The 15011-nt window shown below is 38.5% G+C and overlaps 3 protein-coding genes and 1 long non-coding RNA gene across 5 annotated transcripts; 3 read left to right on the top strand and 1 right to left on the bottom strand.

Annotated features, from left to right (window-relative positions):
- Nucleotides 1–164: 164 nt before the first annotated feature.
- On the top strand, nt 165–2865 carry LOC110802334 (cytochrome P450 736A117). Its single transcript, XM_022007782.2, has 2 exons — nt 165–1291; nt 2055–2865. Exons 1-2 carry the CDS (start codon nt 353–355, stop codon nt 2670–2672), a joined length of 1557 nt encoding a protein of 518 aa, XP_021863474.1. The 5' UTR covers nt 165–352; the 3' UTR covers nt 2673–2865.
- Nucleotides 2866–4175: 1310 nt separating this feature from the next.
- Nucleotides 4176–14791, bottom strand: LOC130460653 (uncharacterized). The gene is made up of 4 exons (XR_008920580.1): nt 14513–14791; nt 8244–8635; nt 4909–5560; nt 4176–4467 (listed from the first exon to the last, which is right to left on the bottom strand). It is a non-coding gene; the product is annotated as an uncharacterized lncRNA (long non-coding RNA).
- On the top strand, nt 5275–8921 carry LOC110802387 (cytochrome P450 736A117). 2 transcript variants are annotated; one of them, XM_022007836.2, is made up of 3 exons: nt 5609–5748; nt 5856–6210; nt 8128–8921. In XM_022007836.2, coding segments are annotated over exons 1-3 (969 nt in total). In that variant the 5' UTR covers nt 5609–5746; the 3' UTR covers nt 8740–8921. The 2 variants fall into 2 exon arrangements, with proteins under 2 accessions (XP_021863527.1, XP_021863528.1); XM_022007835.2 differs by having other exon boundaries at nt 5275–6210.
- LOC110802388 (cytochrome P450 736A117) lies at nt 10589–12770 on the top strand. The gene is made up of 2 exons (XM_022007837.2): nt 10589–11732; nt 11967–12770. The coding sequence occupies exons 1-2, from the start codon at nt 10800–10802 to the stop codon at nt 12576–12578; spliced, it is 1545 nt and encodes a 514-aa protein (XP_021863529.1). The 5' UTR covers nt 10589–10799; the 3' UTR covers nt 12579–12770.
- Nucleotides 14792–15011: the final 220 nt, after the last annotated feature.

Raw genomic sequence — 15011 nt, 5'->3', positions numbered from 1 at the left:
GAAATTTCGTATTTTTCTAATTATGCATAATAAAACATAAATCTCCAATAATCCTATTTCACAGTTTTTTAAACACTGTAGAGTTTGATCCAATCTCAAGTCTCCACTCATATGTACATCCGTACAAAAGATTAACAAACAAAATTGCTTCCATGGTCCCATGTGCACTCATAAATTGTGTGACATAAAAATAAGGCAATTAAATAACATATCATACAAACTTTTTTTGGACAATCAGTGCCCATTTATGTTAAAAAAAAAGACTAACAAAGAGCACACCAACCCCTCCCCTCCCCCTCACCTAACCAGAAACATACAGAAACAGAATTAATCACAATCTGCACACAGAAGGATGCTGCCCAGAACTGAACTGTTGAAGTTAATCTGGTTGCAGTCCTTCACAATATTCCCACTCATCCTGTTCTTATTCTTTCTTTACAAATGGCTACACAAAAAATCTTCTCCCTGCAAAAGTTCACTTCCTTCTCCACCAAGGCTTCCAATTATAGGTAACCTTCATCAGCTAGGAACTTACCCTCACCGCTCTCTCCAATCACTATCTGAAAGGTATGGGGAGCTCATGCTGATTAATCTAGGGAAAGCACCAGTCCTCATTGTCTCCTCTGCCAAAGCAGCTCGAGAGATCATGAAAACCCAAGATTTAACCTTTTGCAATAGGCCAACATCAAAGACTGGCAACAAGCTTCTCTACAATGGTAAGGACGTGGCAGCAGCTCCGTATGGCGAGTATTGGAGGCAGATGAAGAGCATTTGTGTGCTTCAGCTCTTAAGTAACACAAGGGTGCGGTGTTTTCGAAGTGTCAGGGAAGAAGAGATGACTCTTCTAGTGAAGAAGATTGAGAAATCATCATCTTCAGCCGTGAATTTAAGTGAGATGTTTATGACTTTAACAAATGATGTGATATGCAGGGTGGCTTTTGGAAGGAAATATAGTGCTAATGAAGGATCAGACATTAACTTTAAGAAGCTTTTGAAGGAGTTTCTAGAATTGATAGGAAGTTTTAGAGTTGGAGATTTTATTCCGTGTTTGGCTTGGACTAATTGGCTTGATGGTTCAGATGCTAAGGTGGAGAAAGTTGCAAAAGAATTTGATCACTTTCTTGAACAGGTTGTTAAAGAGCACCAGGATGGACAAGCGGGCAACATGAGTGACGGAGAGAGCGAAAATGATGAGATAAGCAAGGACTTTGTTGATGTTTTGCTTGATGTTCAGAAGGAAAAGGCAGCTGGGTTTGCAATTGACAGAGACAGCATCAAAGCTCTCATACTGGTAACATTTAGTTCTTTGTTTTACTAACCTGCCTACATCCTTATGCTTATTTCCTCTCAGGCTAAATTTTTCTTCTCTATCTTCATAATTTATTCTCCTAGAATTGAAATGTCCACATTCTTAAATAAACACCCAAGTCCGCTTCAGGATAGTAGTATTCTGGTCCCAGGATCCATGATGACCAACGGTGCACCCAGTTCATCTGGTAGTAATGGAAATTTCCCCATGTGCGGGCGATATGAGAGTGATTTGTAGTAAACCTATCCTTAACTACAAATATCAAGAGTTTATCATGGTCAGTATTGCCCTTGTTCAGTACTACAGTGTTCGCACATGGTTTGAACAACCAAATCACATGCTTCCAAAGGAAATTAATAACAGGGAGTAGTTGGTTTCAATAGCCTATCTAAGCATTTTTGAGGCTGCATTCTCCTCCAATCAATTTTCTAGCTGTTGATGTGCTATGAAATTTATCTACATGGTTGCTATAAACGGCTATGTAAGCCCAAAAATGAAACCAATGCAACATCTTGGATGAATGACACTGAAACCACACATTATAAGCGCTCAACCAGTCACTACATGTCTACATGTGCATACATGTTCATAACAACTGTTAAACCAAATTTTGCATATAGATTATAGCTGTAGACTATGAGAATTTTAAACTGATTTGTACAAGAACAAACATTTCATCATTTGCCAAAACAAACCAATTACCCTCAGTGATTTTCCCTTAATATGATGTTATTGATTCATACAGGATATATTTTCTGGTGGGACTGATACAACATACACAGTGCTAGAATGGGCAATGACAGAGTTATTAAGGCATCCCTTATTTATGAGTGAACTGCAAAGAGAAGTCAGAGAAATTACCGGAGAAAAATTATATGTAAATGAAGACGACTTGGAGCAGATGAAGTACTTGAAAACAGTGATCAAGGAGACCCTTCGTCTACATCCTCCGATTCCCTTGCTGGTTCCCAGACAATCATTACGAGAAACCAAAGTAAATGGCTATGACATTCCAGCAGGTTTAACAGTAATAACCAATGCTTGGGCAATCCACAGAGATCCTGCTTCTTGGGATGAACCTGAAAAGTTCAACCCAGAAAGGTTTTTGAACTCTCCAACAGATTTCAGAGGCCACGACTTGCAATTGATTCCGTTCGGATCAGGAAGAAGGATCTGCCCAGGAATCACATTCGCCATTGCTATTAACGAGCTTGTATTAGCAAACCTCATGCATAAGTTCGACTGGATGTTGCCCGGTGGAGTAGATGGTGAGACATTAGATATGACTGAATGCGTTGGGCTCACGGCCCATCGGAAGATTCCTCTACATGCTATAGCAACACCAGTCATTGCAGGTAACTGAAGGTCTTATGACAGTGATAACCAGCAACCAGGGGATGCTTCTTGGTTCATGCACTTCCAACATGATCTTATATGTAAATTAAGCTTCTTACTTGGTACCGTAGTACTCCGTATTACTCTACTGTCCTTTCAGTACAATGTACAATATGACTTTGATCATCCATAGTTATGATAACAACTTCATTCCCTCACAACAGTCACAGTGATCAGCAATATTTTCGTGCAACCAGCCGTTTAAATGGTAACTGGATCATCCAAATTCGAAGATGTCCAAGAATAAATCTGTCCTTCTGAAATCATACTTGACTTCAGTGAGGCATTTTATCAAGCAGTTGGTGTGCACCCAATTATGCCTTCATAATACATTAACCAAGTTTGCTCGCAAGAGGTGCACACAAATGAACCTCGTTTTTGAAACCCTTTTCTGCAAAATCTTCCATGTTAGGCGCGATTGTCCACAAAGGAGAGAGATAATGCATGGATGATTGAATCAATCTTCAAATTCCAAAAACTTGGACTGGCCCTTCACCGATTCACACTGTTCAATTGCTATGTTTTATTTCCCCAATTTTGAACTCATTGGAACATTTGGAAAAGGACCCCATTTCAAAGTATTCCGGCTACTTTGAGATCAAATCTCGTCTCCATCTGTCCATCTTTGTTAGTCCCATATTCTATTTTGACCATCCCTTGAAAAAATGCTCCATTTTCTTATATAGTACTCCGTAAATCCCACCATTTACCCCACTTGACGCATGAAAGCGGAGATACCCTATATTCTTACAAAATTTTGGCTAAAGTCTTAATAAAGCATATTATGCCTATAAAGCAAACAATTAGGAACAAAGGGAGTAGTACGCGTGTCAAGACTGTCGACTAGGTACACAATTCTTTTTGCTCACCGACTTACCAAGAATGCCAACCCTAGGGCCTAGGGAATAAATGTTGTACCAAGACTACAAACCTTGACTAATCAAACAAATTAGTTACAAACAGAAATAAAAAGAATCAACTATCAAAGGAGTTGGCGCAAGAGCGGGTTTTACGTATAGGTAATGTTCCCATTTTTCATGGTTGATGAAGACACGGGAAATTGACTTAATCTTTTGAGTATAAAACTGTAACAGATCCTCCTTAATCCTTAAAGAAAGTTGGCAAATAAAAAACAACCTTAAATGGCTCATTGCCCGCAACATTCACTCCCATAACTCTCTCTTCCATGTGCTAAACTTGACACATGACTAAGTAATCAATAGCTTATATTTGGAATAATTCTTAACAAAACATAAAATTCGGCCAAATTGTTTCAAATTGGTTGGCATTTCAGCGATAGCTTTTGCAATTTTGGCCGAATCAAAACTCTACTAAATAAAGATCAAAAGGCAATGTCATAACCTTATTCCCAAAAGACGGGGGTGGGACGGCTGCAAACAAACCTGAACATTGTCATAGTCTCTTCTGAAAACTCCCGTACTCAGTCGACGCATTTGTTAAGAAAAACATCTTCACTGGTTGAATACTTGAATGCTAAACAATTCAACAATGCCAAATGCTTGTATTACAAAACCAAGCAGTAAATAAGCTTAGTAAGGCACCACACTACCACAGTACATCAGAGATAATGAAAAATTATACAATTCAAAAATAACCCTAAGAATGTAACAAGAGGGAGAAAATGTGGTTGATAGAGCACTTCATGACTGCTACCAACCTGGTTCAAGAGGCGGTCTCAAATACAATTAAAGCGATAGAGACCCTGCAGTACTAGCAGTAGTGGCTCTCTGGTACAGCGGATCCTGGTAGAAAAATTTATTAAAAGAAATTAGCAACTCGGAGCAATGGTGACAGATATATAATGTAAAACTAAGATCTAATCAGAATCTAACCATTAACCTAGGATGATCACATTATTATAATGCGCTACAATACATCTTCAAAGCTTTCACATTAAAATATACAGGTACGACAAGGAAATGATACACAACTTGGGTTTCATTAAGAGGTACAGTTAACGATTTATAACCAATTTCAAGGACAAAAGGTCACTAACATATGCTGTATTTTTAATTCAAAAAGGCAAGTGTGTAACCGCATAATGTCAACGCCTATCACCTGCGGACTACTTCTATATAACATGGGACAAGAAGAAAGAAGCATCAAACTAATACTATATCTTACCAAAAATGGAACAAACAATGTCTAAATATATTATTAAGTTTGAGGTATACTATACATACCTGTAGAAGTGTAGAGAGACTACACATACCACGCACAGACACTTGCAGGAACCCAGATTTGAGCAAAAGCTTCACATTCTTCGCGTACTAAAAGTTCTGCAAAAACCAGATATTTGATTCCTTACCAACCTCGAAAATACACTCTTCTCTTCCCAACGTCTTCATATTGTTCAGAAATATACCACCAGCGAGAGACAACTCCTACTCTGGCCTTGTAGAGTAATTTGAAGCCAACAATTGCAAAGTCCAGTTAAAACCATCTACTCAGTTGGGGACAGTAAAACTTAGGATGGTGACTAACCAAGTGTCTCAATTCTGGCCATCCGCAATTCCAAGATAAGTCTGTTTCATGCTGTTTCATATCCAATGGGAATTAACATGATAAAGGAACAAATGTATTTGCTATTTTTGCACCCATTGTCCATCCTTCTCTTCTTCATTTTTACATTCTTCCTCTATAAATGGCTCCGTCTCAATGCAACCATAAGAAAAAACTTTCCCCCATCTCCTCGAAGGCTACCAATATTGGGGAACCTTCACCAACTCGGCAAATACCCTCACCTAACTCTTCAATCCCTGTCTCAGCAACATGGTGACCTTATGTTGCTTCACCTTGGCAGCAAGCCAACTCTTGTTGTATCATCTGCAACTGCTGCTCGAAAAATCATGAAAACAAATGATATCATACTCTCTAACAGACCTCAGTCAATAATTAGCAAAAAACTAATATACAACAGAAAAAATGTTGCAGGTGCTCCTTATGGAGAATACTGGAGACAGATGAAAAGTATATGCGTGCTCCAGCTTTTAAGTAACAACAGAGTTCGATCATTTCAGCATGTAAGAAAAGAAGAAGTAGCCCTAACAATGGACAAGATTAGAAAATCAACATCAGCTGTGAATTTGAGTGAAATATTTATGACATTTACAAGCGACGTGATATGCAGGGTGGCCTTTGGGAGAAAATACAGCGGAGAAGAAGGTGGTGCAAAGTTCAAGGAATTGCTTAAGGAGTTTGTGGAGCTTCTAGGTACATTTACAGTGAGTAACTTTATACCCTGGATGGCTTGGATTGACAAACTGAACGGGTTGCACAGCAAGATGAACAAACTTGCCATAGAGTTTGATGATTTTCTAGAGGGAATAGTTGCAGAGCACATGGATCAACAAAACAAGGAAGGAAATGGTACAGCAAGTGAGAAAGAAAGAACGAAAGATTTTGTGGATGTTCTACTCCAGGTTCAAACGGATAACACAGCTGGTTTTCCCATTGGTAAAGACAGCATCAAAGCTCTCATATTGGTACGTCTTTCTTGTCTCTAACTATTCAAACCTGTCTACTTGCTCATGTTCTGAATTTGAATTAGAGAGCTTTCCAAAAACAATGGAGTAACTCTTAGATGATAGCAACATACGGATTATCAAATAGCATAATGAAGATTCATATTCATCTAGAAGACAGCCAAGAAATCATGGCCCTACATAGTCCAATGGCGCACAACACAAGCAAAACAATAAAAGCCAGAAATTAGCTATGTCTGGTTTTTTTTAATTGTATCGGGACTGTCAACTTTATATACTACAGAAACTAAGCAATTTAAAAGAAATATATTTCGTTGAAGCTAAGGCTTCGCAATCCTGGTAGCTTTCTGCCTTTCTACCACACAATACATACATACCCAGTTACTTATAACGGGATTAGCTCATTAAACTTTCAGGTAACTTTCCACATCTTAAGGGCCACATCAGACAACAATCTCTTCAAAGAAAAATTGAGCTCGGAAAATTATAGTATATACTCCTAGGAGTCCCAAATTCTTTGACATTGGTTTTAAACCAAAATCACCAATTGTCTATTATACACTCCATCTTTCGTCCCCAATCCCCCCCGCTCTTATTGCTGCAAGCCTGCAACCAAACTACTCTCACTCTCCATGTTCTTTGTCGCTGAGCAGCACTTTGCCACTTCAGCTGCTGGTTTCAGTACTTGATTTCAAAATAGCAAAATATGGAGATGTATACAGCAATAAATACACAATTCTTTTCGATATAGTTTCCCAAGACGGAAAGCTAAAAATAAAATTTTACTTACATCCTGCGAACCAAACAAAGCACTTAAACACAAAGCCAAAAGAAATTATGTTTTCGAATTTCAATCCTTTTAGACATTTTGGTACCTTTCAATTTTATGCTAGGGAAAAAATAACCACTCTTCTTGAAGTAGAACTAGGAATTTAATTTTACTTATCAGGTCAAACTGTTTTTGTTGCTTCTCTATGTGTATTCTGGCTGGAAATTTCAGGAGTGTCTGTGACAGTAACACTGACAGCGAAATAGAAGGGGAAGGAAGAGGAGGGAAAGAGGACGAAGGGGATGGGGATGGTGGAGCTCCATTTTCCCTCCAAATATCTCCAATTTTGCAGGGGAGAGTTTATTAAAGAGGGACTGAAAATGAATCCCTACCTCTCCCTCCTCTTCCCTTCCTTCCCCCAACCCCCTGTCCAAACAAGGGAACTTGCTCCCCTCCCTTTCTCTTCCCTCCCTTTTCTCTCCATTTCATCTTATCCAAACAAAGTGTTAAGTGAATTGCCCATATTTTCGTGTCAATGATCTACTTTTCCAAGTAATCTAGTCTTAATTTTTGTTTCTGTTTCTGTTAAATAATTACAAAAATGTGAACCCACCAACCGTACAATCTAACACTGGAGTTCTTTCAGAAAATGGCCGCCTTAATTTCATTATTATCTACTATTCTAGACATTTCTAATACACCCTGGATCACTCAGAGACATACATGTATATCTTGACCAAGTCTTCATTCCGTGTGTTATCACCCAGGCAGTTCATAGCAGGCCTGGGTAAGGACCAATATAAAAGTTCTCAATCCAGAAGTTTTACCACTTTTGATAGCTAACTCAAACCTTATGATACATCTAGCTTCTTACAGTGTTGGTTATATTTCATGTTATGCTTCAAATATGGATAACACGAGAATTCAAGTTTTGCAGTCTCTCAACTTCCACGTAAAGATTTTTGATAAAATTTGAAAGCATTTACAGTTTCTACAGCAGAAAGGTTTTGACAGAATGTCATACCAGATCCAGATGATACCAAGTTAAATGGCTGTAGATATCAGCATATTATACAAACAAAAAATATAGACATCTTGGACTTTTGCTCTTAGCAACCATATTTTATTATTTATTATACTTCATGTAGGACATGTTTGCTGGTGGGACTGATACAACATATACTGTCTTAGAATGGGCAATGACAGAGCTTCTGAGGCATCCTACAGTTATGAAAAAACTGCAAGAAGAAGTGAGAAATATTACCAGCGGACAAGCAGATGTATCAGAAGAGGATCTGGAAAATATGAAGTACTTGAAGGCAGTGATCAAGGAGACACTTCGACTACATCCACCAATTCCATTGTTGGTGCCTCGTGAATCAACTCAAGATGTCAAAATCAATGGCTATGAAATTGCTGCGGGGACACGAGTCATAACCAATGCTTGGGCAATTCATCGAGATCCAGCAACTTGGGAAGAGCCCGAGGAGTTCCATCCAGAAAGGTTCTTGAACTCTTCAATAGATTTTAAAGGCCAAGATTTCGAACTAATTCCATTCGGGTCCGGCAGGAGGGGCTGTCCAGGGATCTTATTTGCCATAGCCAACAATGAGCTTGTGCTAGCAAATCTCTTGAATAAGTTCAACTGGGCATTACCTGGGAAAGAAAAAATCGAGTCTTTGGATATGAGACAACGTACTGGGCTTACAATCCACAGAAAAATTCCTCTTCTCGCTGTTGCAACTCCTCATACTTGCTAGTAGTATGAAAACATAATGTGCATGGAATAGTAATCAGAACTAGGATAATACATTAACGCACAGGTGGAGTAGCAAAATGATTCATTTGATGCAAGTACACATAATAATAGAAGAAATCTAACATGTCTTGTGACATTGAGTAATAAAAATAAAGGATGACCCATGCCTGGGCTATTTATGGACCATTGTGCAATTGGATGGCTTGCAAAGTAATTCATTTGTAAAATTAAACCATATGAAGATCGAGTTTCAAAGACAAAGGGAAAAAGATGCTGGCACAGGGGCAAAGCAGTCTTCAGATAATTAAAAGAGACTGGCAGTAATTTTTCCAACTAACTCGAGGCTGTGAATCATGACTGAGGAGATATGCAGAAATTAAGACCACTACGAATGTAAGAAATAAAAACAGTGGAAAATAATTTGATGTAAATCATGTGTCATAGTCTTTACCACATAGAGGTAAAACTAAAGATGGCTGTGGGCCGGGCCGGCCCGAAGCCCGACCCGACCCGGCACGAAAAAAGCACGGCCCGGCACGAGCACGCAAAAAGCACGGCCCGGCACGGGCACGAAGTCGTGGGCCGGGCCTGGGCCTTACTTTTTTGGAAAAAGCGCGACAAGGCACGGCACGACTCGACCCGGCACGACAAAGCACGTTAAATTTAGTCAAATTAGCCTTAGGCACGCGGGCCGGCCCGGCACGGCACGGCACGAAAGCACGTGGGCTTGGGCCTTATTTTTAACTTTTCGGCCCGGCCCGGCACGAAACAACGTGGGCCCCGCACGAAGCACGGCCCGGCCCGGCCCACAGCCATCTTTAGTCCGTAAAACTAGTAGAAAGCGGATATATCATGTTGACCTAGCAGTGCGCCAAAACCAGACTAAAAAGAGCACATTTTCCACTGTACAAACAGACAAAGTTAAAAAAACATAATCAAATGCATTGGTAAATGCTAAACTAAATCCGAGAATCAAGGAGAAGAATCACCAACAATTGCAACACCGTGTATAAGATTTAGAGCCGGGAAAAAAATCTTATCGGGGATTAAAAGAACAGACAGTGGCAATTGAGCTAATCAGAATGCTTAGTTTGCCCATTCATACATTGATATCCTCAGGATTATAGTGTTCCAATCTTGTTCGTTCATTCATATCTTGCTAACCTCTAGATTATTATGGTTCAACTTTCAAGTCTCAGCCAATGGATTCTTCTTGCAAAGGCAATCAGAGGTTTCCTCATTAAGCCTTGCCTGACAGCCTTATCTCCATCATCCAGATTGCCGTATAATTTACTTTCAGTTTAGTACTCTGTTGGGTTTCAACTAATCTAGGCTGTTTAGAATAAGTTGAACTTCTCTAAGGAGTTAATTGAGCTGGGGCCTAAGGGTGCGGAATAAGAAGAAAGGAAGAAATGCATGGCTCCTCACAAGACCAAAACAAAACCCTGCTCTCCCCTAGCCCCTAAATCTGGTTGAACAAAGAGAGTCAAGCACATAGTATGTCTTACTTAAATTTGGAGCCAGGCCAGCCAGCTGGTTTCTAGAGTACTCGTTCAATGATAAATACTATCTCAAAAACCCCTCTAATATTAGCTAAGTTTTGACAAAGACAGTTATGGTATAAACTGGACCGAGAAGGTAATATATAATTCCCACTTATATATATGAACTCCTTTGATTAGATTAGAATACAAAAAGATCAGCAACTTAACAAAGCAAACAAACATGTCAAAGTAGTAATATCAGAATTACTGTTCTCAACTAAAGAAAAAAATCCAGACTCATCGCTAGGTGTAGTGGCAATTTTATTTTATTTTCAAACAACTTTAAGGATAAGACAAAGATAGTTGGCCAACATGTGAATGATACAGATATTGACTCAAAAGGGTGGGGTGGGGGTGTGATTTTAATGTCAGCTAAACTGCACAGGAAGTATTTACAGCTTTAAGAGGAATAGATAAGTACGAAACTCTCCCTCTTTTGAGTTATTTAAGGAGAAAACAGGTGAAGCAAAAGTTGTACACAAGAATAGAGAGTGGAGAGACTTAGCTAAGGCAAGATATGATTGTGCAATGGTTAGAGACCCAAATGAAAGTTTTCCTTTTGCACCCTTTTACAGTCTTACCTTTCTTCCTCTTGTTATTCTTCCTCTACAAATTCCTTTTCAGCAACCCCCAAACCATAAAACACTTACCACCTTCCCCAACAAAGCTACCGATTATAGGGAACCTACACCAAATTGACCAATTCCCACACCGATCATTGCACAATCTATCTAAAAAACATGGGGAGCTAATGTTACTTCACTTTGGCAGTAATCCAGTCCTCGTAGTCTCGTCTGCAGAGGCAGCATGTGAAATTATGAAAACCCATGACAGCATATTTTCGGACAGGCCAGCTTTAAGCAAGTATAAAAGGCTTCTTTATGACTGCAAAGATGTAGCAACAGCACCTTATGGGGACTACTGGAGACGGATGAGAAGCATATGTGTACTTCAACTCCTAAGTTACAAAAGGGTCCAGTCTTTCCATGATGTCAGAGAAGAAGAAACAGCCCAAATGATCAAAGAGATAGAGAGGTCAAAGACAGCAGTGAACTTAAGCAAGATGTTTGCCAACTTCACTAGTGATGTGATATGCAGGGTAGCTTTTGGGATGAAATTCAATGGGGAGAGAGACGGAATCAATTTCAAGAAGCTGCAAGAAAAGCATGAAGAGTTAATAGGTAGTATTAATGTCGGCGATTTTATACCTTGGCTGGCGTGGGTTAATCACATAAATGGTGTGGAGAGGGAGATTAAGAAAGTTTCTGGAGATATGGATAGGTTTCTAGAAGGAATAGTTCAAGAGCATTCTGATAGGTTAAGTAAAACTCGAGGCAGTAAGCACGGGACAAACTCAACACAGGACTTTGTGGATGTTCTACTTGAATTACAACACAGTCCTGCAGCCGAAATCAGTATCAATAAAGAGAGCATCAAGGCCATTATACTGGTATGTTTCAATCTTCCGACCAACCCCACCCTTCCTAAAGGCTAAAACCATAAAATTTGTCAAATTTGGCATATCCAATGTCAGGACACTTTTTAAATATGAAGCACAATCTTGGGTGTTAAAAAATAATTGATTTCATGCATGGTCAACCTGTCAACCTACCAATTTCCTTCCCCTTCCCCCAAACTGAGGGAGGAGGAACTAATGAGTGTCTGACCCTATTGTTTGATGTAGGATATGTTTGTAGCAGGATCCACAACAACTTATGCAACACTAGAATGGGCCATGTCAGAACTCCTAAGGAACCCTGGAGCTATGGAATCTCTAAAGAAGGAGGTGAGAGGAACCACCAGGGGTAAAGCGAGCATCAGCGAGAACGATTTGGAGAAGATGGAGTACTTGAAAGCGGTGATCAAGGAGACTCTTAGACTGCATCCTACTGTTCCCTTGCTATTGCCCCGTATCTCAACTCAACAAGTAAAAATTAATGGTTATGTCATACCCGCTAGAACAGAAGTCATTATCAATGCATGGGCTATCCATAGGGATCCTACATTTTGGAACGATCCTGTACAATTCAATCCAGAGAGATTTCTAAATTCTCCAATAGATTTTAAGGGGCAGCACTACAATTTGATTCCATTTGGATCAGGTAGGAGGGGATGCCCCGGAATTTTATTCGGCACCGCAAACTTAGAGCTAGTATTAGCAAATCTCATGCAGAAGTTCGATTGGGAATTGCCAGAGAGAGCAGAAGGAAAGACTCTGGACATGGAAGAATACCCTGGACTTACAAGCCACAGGAAAAACCCTCTTCTGGCCATCGCATTTCCTCATTCTACCTAGTGAAGATTCAGTGCAGCAAATAAAAAAAAGCACTAAACCACTCAAAATTTAAAACGAATATGTAAAGAGTTGTAAGCTAGTTAATCATTAAGGATTTAAATATAATGTTTATGAAGTCCGGTCAACTTCATCAATTGATGCATGTGAGCTTCTGTGAGAAATCCAGGGTTCTATAATTACTTCTATAGGGAATGAATATGATGATCACTAGGAAAGAGAAACAATGTTAAAGGAGAATGGAATTAAGTGTTTACAATGTTTAGTAGGGCATCTTATAACTTGAGATCCAGCATTAACTTGCTAATGCAAAGTTCTAATTGAGTATGCATTCACCAGCCAATATGGCAATGAGATGAATTGTCAAAATAAAATAAAAATTCTAGATATGCCCTATTGAAAAAGAGAAAACAACTCGGTTAAGAGAAGAAAATGATTCAGGCATAAACAAACGAGCTAGTAATCTCTAGCAAAGTAACAAGTATGCATTCACCTCCAACATGTTGCAAAATGCATGATATGGCATCTGGAAGAAAAATCCGGACAGAAAAATGTATGTGTTGACAATTTCAAATAGAAATTACCAAGTTTATAAATGAATAAAATGTTCAGAGTTTGATGGGATAATAACAACTATAGATGAATTGGTGAAAGAGTGAAAGATTAAGCACCTAACCCCAGCCTCTTGTGTAAATATTTCTCACTTTAACAAACTGTGTTCAAGTGTTTCATAATACTCGTCAATTTACTATAACAACGCAATAATACTTGTCACCTTGAAATAATGGTCACTTCAAAGTATCAATACAATAACAAAAAAATTCCTTAATCTGTGTACATAAACCTCGGATTACAAATATCTAGTAATGAATGGAGTTACACAATCGGTAAAATACATATCATCCATTAATTTATTTCTCCTATTCTTTTCTCTATCTCATTCCACATCAAAAATTAGCCTACTTAGAGGGCAGTCTTTAAACACGGGACACCACCTTAGTGGCTTAGTGTACTAAGAAAAACCTCAACACATTCAAAATTACAACAACAAAACCGATATGAATCCATTAATGGTCAAGAAGACTCAAGATGTACATTATATCGCTAATGAGTTGAAATTATTTGAAGTTTATGTCCAAAAGGGCCCTAATAAAACAGGTTTTCCAAAAAGGGGTGAGTAGCAAAAGGAATCTTGCAATAGTAATGAAGTGCGGTGGTCAAACATATTCAAACACGAGCAGAAAGCATCATATTATCATTTTTTGGTGACTAATTACTATTAAAAGTGACAAATTGTAGCTATTTTCGGCATAATTATCTTCGTAGAAGAAATTGACTTAGGGTTTTCTCAACAATATTCAGCAAAAACACTGACATTAGAGTATTAGACTATGACACCAGAAAAGCTTGAAAACGGTCAAAAACGTTATTAAAAACCTCATCCAACCACTGAGATCAAACAATATCCACGGAAAACACTGAAATAAGACCAAAAAATTATCAAAATCTCATCCAAAAGCCAAAATTACGTCTACCTGATAAGACCCAAGAATTCCACATTTAAAGACGGAGAAACCCAAGTTCTAATAAGACATCAAAATGCAAAAAAAAAAAAAAATTAAAAAAATCAATAAAGTACAACAAATGCATCGCAATCAACAGAATACAACAAAGTGCCCACAAATTGAAGTGCAATGAAATTTACAGATACAACAAAATACCCAGACATTAAAGTACAATAATAATCAATAGAATGCAACAAAATGCTGCATTACCCTCAAAAATTGCGATATTCATCGTGATTGACAATTTGACATTTAGCAAATTACTAAATTAGTGCCAAAATTGGTACTTTTATGCCTTGGTGATGTCTGAAATAAGTGATATGTATAAGAGTGTTGATAATAATACTGATAGCTAAAAAGATAAGAGCAAACCTTGGAACTGTATGGAGTTTGGCTCGACTGAAGTGATGACGGAAAATGGGCGCTCAAGAACGGAGATGAAGGAGGGCATATTGAATTTAACCTCTAGGACAGTCCCTTCACTTTATTTCCATTTTGTTTTGAAATTTTGGTTCAAATTCGATTATGTCCCTCCAAAAAAAATAAAAAATAAATAAATAGGCTTTACTTATTCGATTATTCTGTCTGGCCTCTTGGTCATAAATGGGCTGTTTGGGATTTTGTGCAATCATATGGTACTGACTGCGTATAATGCTTTCAAATGGACGAGAATACATACATTTATACGTGTTTGAATACAGATATGTATATTTCGTAATTACTTAGTCATGTATTTATACACCAAAGTAGAGGCCTATTGATTGACTCAGGGGGCGTAATTCGTGCCACGTGTCGTATCTTTATTGGTACACGTTGGCATGGTAATTTTGCCCACAACAGTAGGCTAATTTGACAATTAGCTTATTGTGCC

This window comes from Spinacia oleracea, chromosome 1 (genome assembly GCF_020520425.1).
Source record: "Spinacia oleracea cultivar Varoflay chromosome 1, BTI_SOV_V1, whole genome shotgun sequence".
NCBI lineage: Eukaryota > Viridiplantae > Streptophyta > Magnoliopsida > Caryophyllales > Amaranthaceae > Spinacia > Spinacia oleracea.
The sequence above is the reverse complement of the archived record's forward strand: the minus strand, read 5'-3'. Positions and strand labels throughout refer to the sequence as shown.

Excerpts from the sequence above, each read along its gene's own strand:
- LOC110802334 (XM_022007782.2), top strand. The coding sequence starts at position 353 with ATGCTGCCCAGAACTGAACTGTTGAAGTTAATCTGGTTGCAGTCCTTC. Across the intron at positions 1,292-2,054 it reads GCATCAAAGCTCTCATACTG|GATATATTTTCTGGTGGGAC; the intron begins GTAACATTTAGT and ends TGATTCATACAG.
- LOC110802387 (XM_022007835.2), top strand. The coding sequence starts at position 5,275 with ATGGGAATTAACATGATAAAGGAACAAATGTATTTGCTATTTTTGCAC. Across the intron at positions 6,211-8,127 it reads GCATCAAAGCTCTCATATTG|GACATGTTTGCTGGTGGGAC; the intron begins GTACGTCTTTCT and ends TACTTCATGTAG.
- LOC110802388 (XM_022007837.2), top strand. The coding sequence starts at position 10,800 with ATGATTGTGCAATGGTTAGAGACCCAAATGAAAGTTTTCCTTTTGCAC. Across the intron at positions 11,733-11,966 it reads GCATCAAGGCCATTATACTG|GATATGTTTGTAGCAGGATC; the intron begins GTATGTTTCAAT and ends TGTTTGATGTAG.